Here is an 18,124-nt window from a genome sequence, read left to right on the forward strand (position 1 = left end):
TAAGCATTAGAATATGACCCAGTATTGATAAATGTGCATATATTTGTACCAAAATTCAAATTTTATATATTTTATTAGTGTTAATCCTGCACTATTCTATGCGCGATATAAAATATTTTCATTCTAGTTAATTTGGCAGTGAATATACTAATACACTAAATAAAATAAGAAACAACATTATCACATAGATCCACTTATTTTATCGGTTAGATCCACTTAATCATACGTTTAGCCAAAAAATGACACAAAATGAATTTAATAAATCAAATGACACAAAATGAAAAGTTGTGTGTCTTACCGTTATATTACTCCTTAAACTGCCTTTGTAATTTAAAAATGACTATAATTATCATATAAACAAAAATAATTTCTGAAAGTTTTTGTGTAGTATTGGGCATGTCACAACTGCCGACCACTTTTAAAAATTCAAAGGAAGATGAAGAAAAATATATAACGGCAATTGCATTCTTTGAGAAATAAATTCTCATCATAAATTCCTATCACAATAACCGTCCAATTATATACTATTATGACTGTAATCATTAACCAATTTAATAATTTTTGTTTATTACATTTACAGGCATAAAATAGTAATACAAAACTTCTCAAAATTTTTTATACATGTATAGATATCTAAATACTTTTTGCCATTTAAGAGAAATACAACTATTAATAATATGGTGGTGCACACACTAATATTTTTGGATTGATCTCTAAAGTGGACTTGACCTCTCTATTCACGTAACAAATGAACCATTACGTAGACATGACCCTCTCTAGAAAACTCGAGCGTATCATTTGGGCCGGTGACATCTTCAGTGGAAGGGCACATAGGAACGAATACCTCTAATTGGATAGACAAAGACATGACCGGTATCTCGAGCTCCCCGTGTGCAAGAGAGCCCTAAATCAAGGTGTGCCATAATCATTCCGATATTAGTTACAGCGCCTTTAGTTGGCGCACAATAAAGACACCCACAGTCCACTCTATAACGATGCAGTTAAAGAAATTTAAGTGTGTTTCAATCTCCTCAATGAATGATTAGCAATTTTTTTTATCACTTACATTGAGTAATTTTTTTTCCTTTTGATTATGTAGTTTTGTTTTTTTGTTTTTATCTTAGATATGTACTAGAATTTTTATTTTAATTTTGTAGTTTTTGAAAATTTAATGAAATTTGTATTTTTAATTTGTTTGCCATTTTAATTTAAGTAGACTATACCATTAATCTTGCCACAATAAGAGGCAAAAGTTATGAATATTGAAGGCGATGATATGATAAAGAATTGCCATGTAGGTATTAAATCATAAAAGAGACTTGGATTGCTGATGTCCACGTGGGTATAGAAAGCATGAGTAACTCAAAAAAGGGGCAGCCCTGTGTGATGAGAGGTTGTCCTCATATTTTCTTATCCTGATTTCTCCAACATTACTTGCTCTGCTTCTCCAGAAACATCTGAGAGAAGCATGGCCGCCACACTCAGCCTCTCCAAACTCCCCCACCTCCCACCGCGGCGGCTCATGCCCCACATCCAATCCAAACTATCCCAATCCTCCTCTCCCAAACACTCTCACCAACAACACACTCCCCAATTACTTCATCACCTCAAATCCGTCTCCCTCCCTCTCACCGCAATCACATTGCCTTTCTTTCTCCCCCCGGAGGTCTCCTCTCCATCTCCTAACTTCAATTTCACTTGTTATGTTTTTTGATGTGAATAAAAATGAATGCAGGATGCATTGGCGGTTGGAGGAGAGCTTGGGATTCTGGAAGGAAGATCTTTTGCGTTGATTCATCCGATCGTGATGAGCGGCCTCTTTGTGTACACTCTGTACGCTGGATATCTCGGGTGGCAATGGAGGAGGGTCCGTACGATCCAGGATGAGATTAACCAGCTCAAGAAGGAGCTTAAGCCGGTCGCTGTCGCCCCAGACGGCTCTCCGCCGTCCCAACCGCCGCCGCCCTCGCCTCTCGATGCCAAGATTCAGCAGCTCACTGAGGTTAACCTCCTATCTTATGATTGCTTCAAGGGATTTTGACATTTTGTCCTGTTCTTTTAGGAGAAATCCTAATAATCACTTTAAACCAGATTAATTCCTTGTATTATTTATATTAATCCTCACTTTTATGTGCTCTAGTGTGAATATGTTATAGAGATCCTAGTCTACTAGTTTAGGGTTTAGGAATTAATATAACATATTAATTCCTTGTATTATTTATATTAATCCTAGTCTACTAGATTCCAATGCTAGATATATTATGTGACATGTGTAGACCAGTACTCTCTTTGTCCATAAGAAATAATCTCATTTTTTTCACCAAAATTAGTCAAATCCAATCTATTTTACCTACTTTATCCAATTTTCTCATTTTCTCCCCTATTTAACTGACTATATCTATTTCTCTGATATACTTCACTAATTTCACAATAAAACACGTGACCTCCAACAATAAGACTATTTTTGGTGGACTGAGTTGCTAGTTAATTCTTGTGGAGAAAGTGCTAAGTTGCTCTGTTATATGGTTACTCAGGAAAGAAAAGAGCTAATCAAAGGGTCATATAGAGATAAGCACTTCAACGCTGGATCCATATTGCTCGGGTTTGGAGTGTTTGAATCCGTATTCGGAGGGCTCAACACATGGTTCAGAACCGGAAAGCTATTTCCCGGACCTCACCTCTATGCTGGGGCAGGTATAATGTTTTTAGTAAAAAAAGAAATGCTAAATCTTACTGAATAATTTATGATTTAGAAGAGAATTTGAAATGATTTTATGATGAAACAGCGATAACAGTATTATGGGCAGCCGCAGCTGCATTAGTACCTCCGATGCAGAAGGGAAGTGAAACTGCCAGAAATCTTCACATCGCACTCAATGTGTTGAATGTGCTTCTCTTCATCTGGCAAATACCTACTGGAATTGATATTGTCTTCAAAGTCTTTGAATTCACCAAATGGCCTTGAATACTTCTGATTCAATTATGTTAATACTTTCTTGTTTATCACATGAGTTATGTATGTTTGTAAACCAGGATATACTGAGTCACAGTTAATGTATAATGATTTCCTTTCTAACTGTATATTTTTTGTTACAAATATGTTTCTTATTTTTATTTTATTTGTTTATTTACGGAGAATAAACTTTGTGTGAAATCTTAAAAGCAGGGGAGAAGGCATTTTAATTTTAACCATTAACACTCAAGAATAAGTTCCAGCCAGCTTTATTGACAATCTGCTGTTATATATTATGCTTTTACATTAATTTTTAAATAGTGGATGCAATTAATATATGAAGAGAATAATAAAACAAGTAATGCTATGTGATTCAAGTTTTAGTCACGAGTGACGAACTCCATCAACTATTTTTCCTAAACAGAGGCTATATACTTTGTTATTGTAAGGTGAATTTAGTGCTTGAATTTCAGAAAATGTATCATGGAGTACTTATTTAATACTAGTACATGTTGTGAAGTAATTACAAAAGTGTAACAAGTGATCCCAAGTAAAAACTACAATGGGAAAGAAGAATAGAAGAAGCAACGACACAGGTGTAAACACCAAAGCTTTTTCAAGGGCATGGAATCTCAAGATAAGGAAGAAAAAGAAGCAAGATTTTGTGGTTTCAACTGTCCTTTTCACGATTGTAGATTGTCTGATTGAAGACTAATTTTATTAGTGTAAGAAATTAAGAAAGTGGATGATAGGGGAATAAGATCTTGTGTGCTAGAAAATGCAAAATGCTGACATTCGAATAGCAGCTTGCCGCTATTATCACGTCTTAATCATCACTCTCAACGTCTGGCTATACAGTTGAGACGTAAAAGGAATAAGGCAGTAAAGAATTTGATTGGTAAACGTTGATTATGGTCATGGTAATTACTTAATTTGTTGTTTTATGCGAAATTGGGACTTCAGTGAAACATAAGAGACATCTCTAAATGGCCAAAGTGGTGTTCTCACTTTACCTTTTTTCCCCAATGAATTACCTCTTGAAGAGGTGATGCCAACCTTAACTTACACAACTTTTCTTGTTATTTTCCTTTTTTTTTTTTTTGATTTTTTCTGAATCTGATACTTTTCTTGGTGTGCTCTCTGCTTGTTTCCCATGCATAGCATTATAAATGAAATCTCCCCTCTTTTGTTTCATAGCACATTCACATTTTTTCTTTACACAAAATGGCAAGCCAACCACGCCCTCCATGGTTCCGGTTTTCATTAGGAAGCCGTGCGCCCGCACCCGCGCCAGCGCCAGCTCCCGCTCCTGCTCCTGCTCGTGCACCAGCGCCTGCACCAATGCCGGTGCGTCCTTCCTTTCCAATTAGGCCAACTCTAAATCAGCAGCCACCCCCTCCACCACCACCCCAACAGCCGCCACCACCGCGCTCTCCTTCTCCTGCTCCTACTCCGCAACCATCTTCCCCAGTTGCAGCACCAGCACCAGCACCAACTACTCCTCCCGCACCACCAAGGCCCTCTACTGCAGCTCCAATAACCCCTTCTGCACCTCGCTCACCGGTATCAACTGCAGCTCCAGTAAGCCCGACTGTTCCACCACCCGCACCTCGCCCACCGGTGCCAGCTGCAGCCCCAACAATCCCAACTGTTGCACCACCTGCACCTCGCCCACCGGTGCCAGCTGCAGCTCCAACAATCCCAACTGTTGCACCACCCGCACCTCGCCCATCGGTTCCAGCTGTAGCTCCAATAAGACCCACTGTTGCACCACCAGCACCTCGCCCACCGGTGCCAGCTGCAGCTCCAATAAGCCCCACTGTTCCACCACCTGCACCTCGCCCAGCGGTGCCAGTTGCAGCTCCAGCACCAACTACTGCCCCCGCACCACCAAGGCCCTCTATTGCACCACCAATAAGGCCCGCAGTTGCACCTCCTCTAGCTTCACCACCCCGGCTATCTGTACCCACTGCCCCTGCACCAATAAGGCCCTCCGTTGCACCTCCTCTAACTTCACCACCACGGCCATCCGTACCCACTGCCCCCACACCAAGGCCCCCTTCAATAATAAGGCCTTCCGCTGCATCAACTCGATCACCACCTTTGCCGTCTGCACCAGCTCCAGTTCCACCAACACCGAAGTCCCCCATTCAAACACCAATCAAAACCACCCCACAATCTCCCCCTCCCAAAAAAGAAACTCCACCTCCATCTTCTCCACAAACAAAATCACCACCACCACCACCACCATCCTCCTCCACCCGAAAATCCCCAAACCCCGTCCCCACCGCTCAACCTATCTACACCAAAATACCTACTCCAACCGCATCTCCCAAAACAATCAAACCATTCGAAGCAGAATCCCCCAAACCCAAGCCCTTATCCCGCCCTCCCTCGCCTCTAACACTGCCGCCTGCACAGACAAAACTAGACATCCTCGAGGACAAACCCATCAATCGAACTCTGAGAATGAGCAGAACTCACAACAATGGCATTGCTACCGACGGAAAAAGAGAGCCAAACACCCCAAAAGATAATAGCATCACCAAGAAACTCTCAAATCCCGAGCAGCAACAGCTGAGGGTAATCACACTTGCAGGAGAAAACAAGGGAGCAGTAATGGAACTCAGCCCCTCGAACAAGAAAATCCTGCAAAACGGTAAACAGACGTCAGGCTCAGGGAGTGATAGCGGTGAGGAAGGAAAATCAAGAAGCAAGGATAAAGCTAACGGAGCACAGTCTCCGATGTCGGGATACTTCAACAGCAATGTGCAGGGACTGAACAACTCCATTCTGTTCAACTCAAACGTCCGTCATAAGGACCCAGGAATCCATATCTCGGTTAGCAGAAAGGGTAGCCAGTCGTGAGCATGCAGCTGTGCCTGTGCGGGGGCGTCGTATAATAAAGTTGAGTGCAAATTGTTTTTATGATTTTCAGATGTGTATTCCATTTTCTGGTGGAAGGCAGCTATATGGGAGTGAATCTTATCTTGTTTGTGATTCTATATATTCTCTGATACGGGACTAATAAATTCATGTCTTTTTTTCCCTTGCTCTATACACTTCTTCTCCATATATTAAAGATTGTTTTACTATCCTAGTTGGTTTAACGAGCCTTCAATTCATCTTCCCCATATACAAGAATCAAGCTAGTTGTTGCACAAAAACTCAACCTCGGAATGCAATGCATAATTTACACGAAATGGAAAAGAATCTATTAAATCTTGCATGATACACCAGTCTTACGCCATCAAGCCCAACCACACTGTCAGCCCACACAAGCGTGTCATCCAACCTTCGTCAACTATCACAATTTGTTTACTTATTTTGGATAGTTAAATTTTATTATGCGATTAGGATGATTTAGGCGAGCATAGCTCTTTTTTCGAGTTTTCTTTGTTAGCCCAATCGCCATATGAGTTAGCCTATATAGGTTAGTACTCCCTCCATCCCCTATTAATTTCTACTACTCCCTCCGTCCCGGCTAAGATGACACATTACCACAAACATCTCCATAATAACATAAGAACACGCAACAAAACAATCATTGAATTGAGCCAAGAACTTCGTAGTATTTCGTAATATTCTATACTAACAAATAGTAGTATTTCATAATCAGGCCAAAGTACTTTGCATGATTTCTCCTTTGAACTTATTCTCAACCTAAGCTCTGTTTTGTTTCCGTTTCTAACTCAATCATTGATCTATGAGGGGAAATAACACATATGCGAGTTCATATGAATAAAACCATGTAAGAATATTTATATTCTTATGTGACCTATGTATCAATTGGTTTAATATTAAAGTTTAAGTTCATAATATTAAATTAAAAGAGATTCTAATATCAAAGATGATACCGTGATGGATCGGTTTTGATTAAAGGATTAGAATCGGGTGTATTGATAACCCTCCTCTCTTTCCTCATTATTTAATAATACTATATGGAATAAATATATACTCCGTATTTATGTATATTTATGGGCGTGCCGTGTATTTACCTAAAAGGATATAAATGGCAGTTGAATTGGATATAATAAAAGAAGTTTAATATCTACCATGTAGCTATAAAAATTGAACACATGCGTCCATTCATAAAGAGCCATATATTTCCTATATAAAGGGGTAATTGCATTCACATAAGGAAGTAACCGAGACTTATGTATGAGTATGTGTTCTCATGCATGCAAAATAACAGTAGTAACACATGTAAGATGTTTATATAGTTTGAGAACATGCAGATTGGGAAATGGCTGAAGTCGCATGACAACGGGCTGTTGGAAGACAGCACGGTGAATATTGTTGATGGGAAGGTGAAGCTCTGTATCTTGCAAAAAGTAGAATGTGGAGAAATACATCTTGAGATGGAGTGGATGTCTCTTGAATCTTGATCATAATTACATAGATTGTTCTGTTTTGAATGATCATATATAATATTATTGTTTTTATTTATTTATTTTGTCTTCCCTCATTTCATTCTATTAGTACTACATCAATCAATTTGATGATTTTCCATTTTCACACTTAATGTTTTTGATTTCACCCTTAAACATTCCATGTATACTTTTCACAATCAAATTCTTGTTCTCTTTCAATCTTGTAACCATTTCACTATCATTTCATTTCGTCTTATTATGCAGTTCCTTAATACTCCCTCCGTCCCATAAAGATAGTCCCATTTTGACCCGGCACAAGTTTTAAGAAATATAATGAAAAGTGAGTTGAAAAAGTTGGTAGGATGTGGGTCCTACTTTTAGGGGGCGTTTGATTGGTATGACAGTATTGTGTAAGATAGTATAGGTGTATAGGAATTTACAAGATAGTGCTGATATAGGTATATCTCACTCGGATGTTTGTTTGGGCTGATAGTCTAATTCCGATAAGTTATTTAGCTTTTGGTTGGGGTCATAAAAAACCTATATAGTACAATTGATAGACAAATTTGCCCTCATAAACTTTATGTATGGACCGTTTTGTCCTTGGTAAACCCTTTGTTATTCCCACCCAAAACAAAATGGCGCTCAATTTACAAGTAGCGCGCCGCTCCAAATTTGTTTCGGATGAAGATGCGTCGATGCAACTAAGAAGCACAATTTCGTTCACAAATCGTAGTTGTGTATGAGAAGATCTACAACAGTAAGTACTCTTGTGTTTGAAATCGTTGGAAGGTTCGAAGATATGTGTTATGTTGTTTGTATAATCTGCGACCCCTGCTTTTAATTTTTAACTGATGTTATTTCCGGTTACTCGCAACTTGTAGAACTCGTAGGAAACACAGTGTATTCATCCCCACTTTTGAGATTTAGGTTTTGTAGTTAGATTGAGGTTCAATTCCTACATAAAATGTCTTTATAGTTGTTTGATTCAAAGCGTTTGTGGTGCAGTCTCTGCGCTCAACCCCTTGATATTCAACATTCGAAATGGCCTCTAAGCAGAAACGAATCAGCGAGGATGATGACAGCCCTGTACAAGAGGGTAATGGTGTATTACATGATTTGTTTGGTTTCTATAATTTACAAACTGAGTCATCTCCATTTTTGTGTTCATTGTAGATATCAACGACTTGGGTAGGACAAAAAACGGCAAAGCAGATAGGTCGAGACGCGTTTGGAGTGTTCGCGAGGAAGAGATCCTAATGGCAACGTTGAAGGAGTTGGCTGCCAAAGGCTGGAAGTCTGATAACGGATTCCGTTCGGGATATCTTGTACGGGCGAGGGAGGCAATCCAAAAAGAATTTCCGAAAACAGATATCTTGCCTCATCCGCACATCTACTCGAAGATTTCTGTATGGAAGAAGCATTATGGTTCTCTAAAGATGATGCTTAACCACAGTGGTATCGGATTCAATTCGGACGGTAACTACAAAATAGAATGTGATGATGAGTCGTGGGCACAATTCGTTAAGGTTTGTCATAATGTTGATCACTTTAGTTAGCATTTGTATGAATTTGACTACTATTTCCGAACTATCTCTCAACAAAATGAATTATTGTTGCAACTGTAGTAATTATTCTTTACAATTGTCTGGTATCTTTCTCTTCAATGGTTTGATCAATGAGTATTTGTATGAAGATGACATCCGAATTTTATAGATTTGTCTGTCAATTTTATACATATATTACCTTAGCGCAGTTGCTGCATATATACATTGTGTTATCATAATTGTTGGTCCTGTTTACACCTTTGCATTTCACCTCAATATTGGCAGAAAGACACGCACGCAAGGTAATGAGGAACAAGTCGTGGCCACAATTTGAAGATTGGAAGGAGGTATTCGGAGTGGATCGTGCTGATGGTGAACGTGGTGTAGACGTCGGGGAGGCAGTTGGAAAACTCTATGGTAATAAAGATAAAGAAACATCCTTTGACGATGCTGGTACATCCCACCCAATGACTTTTGAAGAGCTATTCCCGGACGAGGTCTACCCCGAAGGGATTCTCCCTGAGATGGTGGGCGAGAGTCAATCTGTCACAGAGGGTGTTGCGGCCGTGTCTAGTGCAGCGGGTGGGACAGGGACAGGAGCAACCGTTGGGGCTGGATCAGGGAAGGTGGGACGAAGAGAGTCCGGTTCTGGGTCTGGCGCGGGAACGAAGATGCCGACAAAAGTTGTCAAGAAACGAAAGATAGAGGACAAGATGGATGGAGTCCTTACTCTCATGGGGCAGATACACACTGACACTAATGAGAGGCTTAAAGAGATCTCAGCTAGGATTGGATACGAGTTTGATCTTAGTACCAAGAGGGCCGAGGTGTTTGATCAAATGAAAGGTATTCCGGGCCTCACTTTGAAACAACAGTTCTATATTTCAAAGAAGCTAGTGAAGGAGCCCGAACTACTTGACCTGTTTCGGGGACTTCATGAGACTGCTCGTGCGGCCTTTGTCTTTGATCTTTTGGAAACTGATGGAATGCTGTTGAGCATGGATCACCGATATTAGTAACTTAGCAACTGTGCTTTTTTCGAACTCGATGGAGTTCTTTGATTTCATATGTTTATCCTCAAACTTTATTAAACGAGGGAAATACTTTGGTTTGTGATGCGAGTTGGGGATGCATTTTTATCCGGAAATCGTATATGGTTCGCCCCAACTCTAGTATTTTGTAAATGTAATCGTACTAAACCTTTTTTTTTAAAATTGTATTGAACTTTATGAGCTGTGTTAGAACTTGTTTAGGCTTGATCATTAAGCTTTCATTCAAACAGTTACAACATCCATAAATCAGATAATGCTGCAATATTAATAGGTACACTAAATTAAAGGAATGAAATTCATATGAACGACATATGTTGTGAGAGAATAGCTGCACATAACAAACCTTCAACCAATAATCAATTCAAAGTAACATTTTTCAGAAAACAAACACAAACTAAAACCAACATTACAACTTGCATCACCATCGTCCCATACCAGTAATAGTTCCTTACATACTAATAAGTTCATAAACCCTACATTCCCATACGATTACTAGAATTATACGATTAACTAACAAAACAAGAGCCACCAGCACAAATTTGCAAAACACCCGATATGGCCCTTCAATGCCCATTTATGGTCATGTCTTACGCGCGTTCGGGCAGGGACTCCATGAGGCACAAGATGACCCTTTCGGTGAATGGAGAATGGCTCTCTTTCCGTAGTCTGATCGGGTAGGAGACTTATAACAACTGGGTTCACGGAAGCATGGACCGCCAACATCGAATAGCTTGCGGCGGATTCGAGTCGATTGGCCCGGCATCGGTGAGGTAACCTCATCAGAGTCAGGAGGAGAATCATAAGGCACCCCTCGAATGGGTGCGGCTGGTACCACTGAGTCGGAGAGCACAATGACCTCGGTCGTGTCCGATAGGCATATCACCTCATGCGAGAACTCGAGTTTGACGTCATTTAAGCCAAACAAATTCGCAAGAAGTGTGGGCTCGGGTTCGTTACGGTAGTAATAAGCGGCGGCAGACGCATCTCTCTAACAATGCAAAGTGCAAACACATTAAAATGAGGATATATACTACCTAATTTTTAATATGACACAAAATTAATGAACTTTCGTTTCACAAACCTCTACAATTATCTTCCAAGTAGAGTCTTCGGCAGCCACTACCCTGTCGAGCATGTTCCATTGGACTCCATGGGTGCCAACGACTTTCTTAAACAGAAGGTAGCGACCCCTCAGTTGTTGCACGCGAGCCGATATATCATCGGATGAAAGTTCAGCTCCAAAAGGATGATTTACGACTGCACGGACATTGTTGATCACCTCATTGGGCAATTTACCAGATTTCCATTCACGGCCGCTCCTTAAAGTGATCAACGTGGAAAGAAGTAGGGTATCCATCTCTCTAGACCATTTCCCTCAGTAGAAGAAAGTTTCTTGCTGAGGGATTTGGAGGCTCATTGTTCAGAGAGGATCAATAGAATGTATAGAATACTTTGGTTGAGGGTTATATCACTTTTTACACACAACACAATCTAACCTAGTACCTCCATGGCCATTAATGATTTATGGTTGAGCACTTACTACAATTTGGTAGAAAAATGTCTACTTCACCATCCAGGACGAATGCAACCTTATTATCGTACCATGTAGTTGCCATATTGATGATAAATGCATTAAATCACTGATCTAGTAGTCATGTAAATAGGTAAAAAATGATGTATCCTTTATTTATCAACAGAAATATTGATAAATACAGTAGTTACCTTGATTATTTGTCTTTTTGGATGAGATCAACAGAAATATATACATATACAAATTAACTATTACATTTATTTATCACCAAAAAAATAAATGAATGTGCCACCATTTATGACCCACGATTACACCAGTTAAACACAAATAATCAAGGTAAATAATGTTTCTCTAAGTTTGGATGTTATATGCGACTATCCCCTCGTTAAAAATAACCTTTATTTTCATATGGTCTGCATAGAATAAATTTCCAAACTAAATCTCTACAAATATTCACACATGTTACATTACTTATATTATATCCTTTTTAATTAGAAGGAAATAAATAAAGGCGTTTTTTTTGTGCATGCGTTTGATTATAATATTTAATTTTGTGTAGTGGAATATTTGCAATGGTATGATTTCTGCCATTAATACCTATTCGAATATATGTACTCATTTGATAACAATGATTGAAAGCCATTAAAACAAATTTTAAATCCCATTGCACTAATGAAAAATTTAAAGCCGTTTTTCCTTTGTTAAATGTTAAAGACTTTTACTTTTTTAATATGTCATTTCAATATACGTAGTCATTTGAATTCTAATGTTTGCTTAATTAACCCCTTGACTTAATATGACAAAATTTAAGTCGATTTATTTGCGAAACCATGATTGATGTTATTAAAACAATACATATTGGAATATATTTTGACCCATAGAATTAAGAGGCAATATATGATCCGAATCTTTAGCAACAACAACCGTTGATTTCTTTTTCTATGTGTCCCGTTTTAAATCCCAATTAATGAAGAGTAAATATCGCCGATAAAATAGCATAGGATTGGGCATTATATTCTACGAATTTACTAGTTAAATGCATCATATACAGATTTCATGTTTGACCAAAATAAATGTGCATATATCTTCCCATCTTCCCCTATACTTGCCTATGCCTCATGCTTTAAATTTATCTCTGCCTCGTCGGTTTTGCAGAAGAAGGTGGCGTATGGAAAGCCACTCCAAGTACTGCATTTATATGGATCGAACCACCCCTCTGTCATTGCATTGTCAAGCCTAGTCAACTCCTTTCATTATCACAGTGAATCGTGGTGATTGATAATGTTAAATAGCCCCTTCACAAACTCTGCATACCATCGCCTTTCACTGCAGAAACAGAATTCACTTAGAGGTCTTACAATGGGTGACATTGGTGCTTTGGCGTATCTCAGGCTCCCTTCCTTCATGAAGAGGTTCTCGGAGGACCATAGCATGGATGAGTTGGTAAGACATCTCATTCTTTTAAGTTTTTGGTATTATGCTTTGTATACGATCTTCCGTAACTCTGTTTTTTTAATGAAGCGGGTGCCACCTGAATTTGTGGCAACACATGGTGATGAACTCCCTTTCGACTGCCGGCTTGTTATGTCGAGGGGGGGAAGGGGTTGGCCAGTTCGTCTCCTTAAGATCGCAAGCGGGTGCCACTTCCGCGTTGGTTGGCCCGAGTTTCGTATAATCAACCGCATCGTCCAAGACGACGTTTTTGTATTCACAATGGTGCAACCGGGGATCTTCCATGTGAAAAGGTTCAAGACGAGAACTGGATGCCCCCCTGTGAGTGATCTAACATGTGAGTAAATAAATATTCATCATACACCTAATTCCATAGTGATTCACATCTAGTTTATTGTTTCTTTACACTATTTTTGTCAATGGTTAAGCGGTGATGGATGAGGACTCAGACCACAGTTATGCTCCGGATGTCGATACCAGTGATGATTACCACCCTTCTGAAACGGAGAATGAGTCTTCAGAGGAGGATGACGAGGAGTATGCTCCGGAGCAGGGTGTTGTAGACGTTGATGGGTGCCCGACCTTCGTCTACCGCTTGACCAGTCCAACATCAATCGTAGTTTGGAGATTCCGTTTGCTTTTTGGCGCCGCCACATTCGTATGAATGCCCTGCAGGACCCCGTCTACTTCAATGTAAACGGAGAGTCTTGGTACATCACTCTTCAGCACAACCAAACCAAAATTTGGGTGAAACAAGGATGGCGTCGTTTCAAATATGGCAACAACTTGGTCGTGGGTGTGCGCTGTCACTTCTAGCTCATTGACGCCAATGAAGTTCAGTTCTACGTATGGTTTGATCGCCCATAGCTTAGCTATAGACCGGCGAATCTGTGTGTTACCTATGTACTTTGTGTCTAGGTTGTTGATGTTGTGTATGTCGTTGTTTGTGTTCAAATATGGGATGACCATACCTAATTTTCCCTTTTCTTCTTTGGTATGGTAGCTCGCCCATTGGTGTTGTGGCCTCATCGGTATCCATCATAGTTTCTATGTAGTTTGTGTCTAGTATGTAGGATGTTCTGTATCTTCCTTGCACCACATTTTCCAAACTTTGTTGTGGTGTAAACAAATTCAATAACATGATATTTTGTTGTTGAAATGCTTTCTTATTTTGACTGTAGTAGAAGCTAATCTAATATGTTTACTTCATTCACAAAAATCCTCAAACAATCAACGCATATTCACCTTATAAAAAAAGATATTCCATTCGACATCAACTCGAAGATAAGTTTAGAATACATAACCATCAACTAACTATCTAAATAATAACTTAGCTTAAATGAAGAAAAGTATGGCACAGTAGGAAACAGATTTCAACCAGTTTTGAAAATTTGAAATAAAATGGGGAAGATAGCAAAGATACTCAATTTCGATTAGTACAAACACTTAAACATTGTTTCTCTGGGACCACATTTCTCTAGCTAGATCATCTCTCTTCTTGGTCCAAGAGGCCGATGGTTCAACACTACTGATATGCTCAGCTCTATCCGACTCTGTAGCACTTTCATCGTCATTGTCGGCCTCATTTTCCACCTCCTCAACCGGATCAACCGCCATTTGACTCCTTATGAAATTATGAAGAAGGAAACATGCGATTATCAGGCCAGTCTGAATATCTATCGGGTAGAAGCTCGCAGATCGGAGTATACCCCATCGCATTTTCAAAACGGCAAATGATCGTTCGATCACATTCCTAGCCTTAGTGTGTCTCAAATTAAACAACTCTTCCGGTGTTTGAGGAGCTTGCCTTCCGGGTCCCCATTCCTTCAAATGATATCGGACACCTTTGTATTGCGTCACAAACCCTTCAGCATTCGCGTAGGCATTGTCACATAGGTAGTAGCAACCTGTAAATTAAGGTAAGATTAATGTAGTAATGTAGCATGATATGATAAATGATGGGTAAAGTGAAGTAACATGACACAAAGGTGCAGAAATAAATAAAAAATTGTCACCTTTAGGTACTTTCAATCCTAATGGTCTACTGACTGCATCTTGCAAAATCCTGGAATCACCTGCAGAGCCTTCCCATCTAGGCAGCAGGTAAGTGAACCGAAGTTCAGGATCACACGCGGCTAGAGTGTTGGTTGTGATGTGGCCTTTCCTGTTCCTATATCGGGGGGCGTCAGCAATAGGCACTCGTACGTTGATATACGTACCATGTAAAGCTCCAATACACCCCTGCATTTCAAAGACATAAGCACCAGATATACAAATATATTGTAGAAGGAAATATGTTGTGCATAAATAAACCTTAAACCACTTCCAGCGCCGGTCAGTGCAAGCATCGTCTATTGGAGTAGGCTTCACCAAAAACAAACTATGTAGGCTGAGAATACCACGGAGCACAATGTGTATATATTTCGAAACAGTCTGAGAGGAACGTATAAAGTTGTAACCAACAATGCGAGATTTCTTGTGGTGTGATAGAACACATAAGAACATCGCAACTTGCTCTTCAACAGTCACGAATTTCTGATCAATTAATCCTACACTATCACGGAGAATACGACATAGGCGACCGAATGTGTTTCTATCCATCCTCAAATTATCCACGCATGACTTGTCTGTCAAACGCACAAGCCTATCTAAATGCCTTACATGCGTAGGGAATGAATTCACCATGAATGATTGATTAATTCTATCTAGGCGCTTGCGCTTGCGTGATTGCGGGCCAATAAGCGTGATCATTAAAGATATGAGGAGCATGTTAATTTGATGATTCCTTATTATCTCCTCCAACAAAAGCAACAAGGATGTCATTTCATTACCCCGACGTTCTCCCTGAACAAGTACAAGTGTTAACATATTGCTAGTGAAAAAATATCAATCAACGGTAGAAAGTGAAGCACAAAAACAAACCGAACGGGGAATAGCAGTGCACTTTACAACATATAACCATCTAACTTTGATTACAACAGCAACATTATGTGTAAAATGCCGCAATACAAGTAGGTGACCATCAAATTAATCACAAAAATAACACAAGGCAAACATTACAAGGTATTCAATAAACAACAACATCACCCGAATCACAAATCTGAGGTAGATAGAACTGAACTCCATAGCTAAGTATCCTATAAATTAACATCTAATTCATAAGCCCAGTTTCGTAGAAAATTACAACCCAGAACCAATAACAAGCTGTAAACGCAAAATGATAGAACAAAGACATGAATTAATCCCAAAATTAAGCGCGTTGTTGAAGCAATTTAAGCGCGTTATTGAAGCAAATTAACACCAATTTTCACAAATACATCAACCCAGGCTGAAGCAATTATGGTAACCGAATTACAATCTAGAATCCGTAATTTGAATTGCAAAATGGTGTACCTTACGAGCAGCTTCTTCACCAGCCATGTATAACCGCCGGAAAATCGATAATCCGCAAAAAAGTCGAGCTTCCCAGATGATTCCAACACTCTGCGTAGATTTCAAGATTTGTATCCATTATAATTGAAGAATTCATTCAATTAAACGGCAGAAAACGGAGTGAATTATATTCAATCGTAGAGAATTACCTAAAATCGTCGCCGGCGGATTCGTAGGCGAACAGAGACGCCGCGGTCGCCCAAATTGAATATGAAATTGAATGAGATATGAGGAAGAGGAGGGGTATTTTAGACAACAGAGCCTTCAACCACAATATGGGTTCGTTGCACAGATCCTTATCACAGCCGAAAACCTGGGTAGAGTTGTAGAGGAAAATCAGTTAGCTATCATTAAATTTTCCGGGTCATGGTGTTTATCACGGGTCGTCGTATAACTGTATCGTACCAAACAAAAACTATATAGAACCTAGATAGAAGGCCATATCTATGGCTATGATACCAAACAAACGACCTCTTAAAGTATTAGTTTTATAATAAAATGTGAGTAAGAATGAGTTAGTGGAATATGGGGTCCACTACCAAAAATGGTAAAAGTGAAATGGGACAAACTTTGTGGGACAGACGGAAATGGAAAAATGGGACAATCTTTATGGGACGGAGGGAGTATAACAAATTCACCGGTGACCATAAGTTCTACTACTAAATTAATAGGAAACACATCACGAAATGTACAACCAATCTTATGTTTGACTAATTAAAAGTTACAGACTAAACATTACATAATTCTAGAGTGTATTGCAACATTACAAACAAGTGCTAAATTATACTCCCTTTTGTCACTAGATAGACGAGTCATGTTCCTTTTTGAGATGTCCCACTTTAAGTGAGCCATTTCCTTTTAGCAAAAAAAAAATAAAAAATTCCCCCTTTTACTTTATTCTCCACATACTTTATTCTCTCCTTACACCTCTACTGTTCTTTATCTCATACTTTACTCTCTCTACTTCAACTATTTAAATAGAGTGCACTACAAAAATGGTCCTTGAACTATGAGTTTATCTCGCCAATAGTCCCTGGACTTTAAAAATATCTTCACTAGTCTCTGAACTAAGAGTTTATTTTAAAACCGGTCATTTTGCACTGTTTTCTCCCGAAAATGCCCTTTTGGGCTGCTGGGCAATTTTATCTTTTCACATTTTTAACCATCCTTCATTTTGTTTCATTTTCAAAATATCAGATTTAATTTTATAAAATTAAATTTAAAATTTAGATTTTTAAATATCAATAATTATTTTAATTAAAGTTAAAATTATTTTAATTAAAACTTAGTTAGAATTAAATTTCCATAATGCCAAGCAACCTGAATTAGAAGTCGGGAGACATTTAGAAAATAAATAAACGAAGTAGTCCGGTGAAAGTTGATCAACCCTAAACACAAACAAACAAGCATAACCAAACACGAAATGACAACCTCAAAGCGATCCTTGAATGGCCTTTGCAAAAGTGACCTCCCGTTAATGTAAAGGATGTCTGACACAACAATGCTAACAACAATTTAGTCGTTTTATCAATGAAGGTTGGGAAGGTCCTAACCATTCAATCACAAAAAAATAAATAAAGACAAAAATATAATGAAGGGTAGCTAAAGCTAAAAGAGGAACCTCAAGCGATAAACTGATATTCCTCCCTTTATCAAATGCATAAACTTTGATATCCAAAATAAACGATTTTTTCTGTACTATGGAACTACATTTAAGCAATAAATGTTATTAAACGTAAACATATATTAGTAATCATTGTATTTATGATAAGTAAACAATACAT

General features: G+C 38.9%; 5 protein-coding genes across 6 annotated transcripts; 2 read left to right on the plus strand and 3 right to left on the minus strand.

Annotated features, from left to right (window-relative positions):
* Positions 1 to 1,394: 1,394 nt before the first annotated feature.
* On the plus strand, positions 1,395 to 3,081 carry LOC125200929. Its single transcript, XM_048098765.1, has 4 exons — positions 1,395 to 1,666; positions 1,736 to 2,002; positions 2,535 to 2,694; positions 2,787 to 3,081. Exons 1-4 carry the CDS (start codon positions 1,469 to 1,471, stop codon positions 2,963 to 2,965), a joined length of 804 nt encoding a protein of 267 aa, XP_047954722.1. The 5' UTR covers positions 1,395 to 1,468; the 3' UTR covers positions 2,966 to 3,081.
* Positions 3,082 to 4,335: 1,254 nt separating this feature from the next.
* Positions 4,336 to 5,103, minus strand: LOC125194730 (glycine-rich cell wall structural protein 1-like). Its single transcript, XM_048092965.1, has one exon. The coding sequence runs from the start codon at positions 5,101 to 5,103 to the stop codon at positions 4,336 to 4,338; it is 768 nt and encodes a 255-aa protein (XP_047948922.1).
* Positions 5,104 to 10,331: 5,228 nt separating this feature from the next.
* On the minus strand, positions 10,332 to 11,100 carry LOC125213969. Its single transcript, XM_048114798.1, has 2 exons — positions 11,007 to 11,100; positions 10,332 to 10,913 (listed from the first exon to the last, which is right to left on the minus strand). The coding sequence occupies exons 1-2, from the start codon at positions 11,058 to 11,060 to the stop codon at positions 10,506 to 10,508; spliced, it is 462 nt and encodes a 153-aa protein (XP_047970755.1). The 5' UTR covers positions 11,061 to 11,100; the 3' UTR covers positions 10,332 to 10,505.
* A 1,715-nt stretch (positions 11,101 to 12,815) lies between these two features.
* On the plus strand, positions 12,816 to 13,572 carry LOC125194741 (B3 domain-containing protein REM20-like). The gene is made up of 3 exons (XM_048092973.1): positions 12,816 to 12,899; positions 12,978 to 13,245; positions 13,337 to 13,572. Exons 1-3 carry the CDS (start codon positions 12,816 to 12,818, stop codon positions 13,570 to 13,572), a joined length of 588 nt encoding a protein of 195 aa, XP_047948930.1.
* Positions 13,573 to 14,225: 653 nt separating this feature from the next.
* Positions 14,226 to 16,565, minus strand: LOC125218265. 2 transcript variants are annotated; one of them, XM_048121012.1, is made up of 6 exons: positions 16,490 to 16,565; positions 16,302 to 16,391; positions 15,222 to 15,752; positions 14,924 to 15,149; positions 14,618 to 14,815; positions 14,297 to 14,532 (listed from the first exon to the last, which is right to left on the minus strand). In XM_048121012.1, exons 2-6 carry the CDS (start codon positions 16,326 to 16,328, stop codon positions 14,390 to 14,392), a joined length of 1,125 nt encoding a protein of 374 aa, XP_047976969.1. In that variant the 5' UTR covers positions 16,329 to 16,391; positions 16,490 to 16,565; the 3' UTR covers positions 14,297 to 14,389. The 2 variants fall into 2 exon arrangements, with proteins under 2 accessions (XP_047976212.1, XP_047976969.1); XM_048120255.1 differs by having other exon boundaries at positions 14,226 to 14,815.
* Between the last annotated feature and the right edge of the window lie 1,559 nt (positions 16,566 to 18,124).

The sequence above is a fragment of the Salvia hispanica genome, chromosome 1, assembly GCF_023119035.1.
Source record: "Salvia hispanica cultivar TCC Black 2014 chromosome 1, UniMelb_Shisp_WGS_1.0, whole genome shotgun sequence".
In the NCBI taxonomy this organism is placed as follows: Eukaryota; Viridiplantae; Streptophyta; class Magnoliopsida; order Lamiales; family Lamiaceae; genus Salvia; species Salvia hispanica.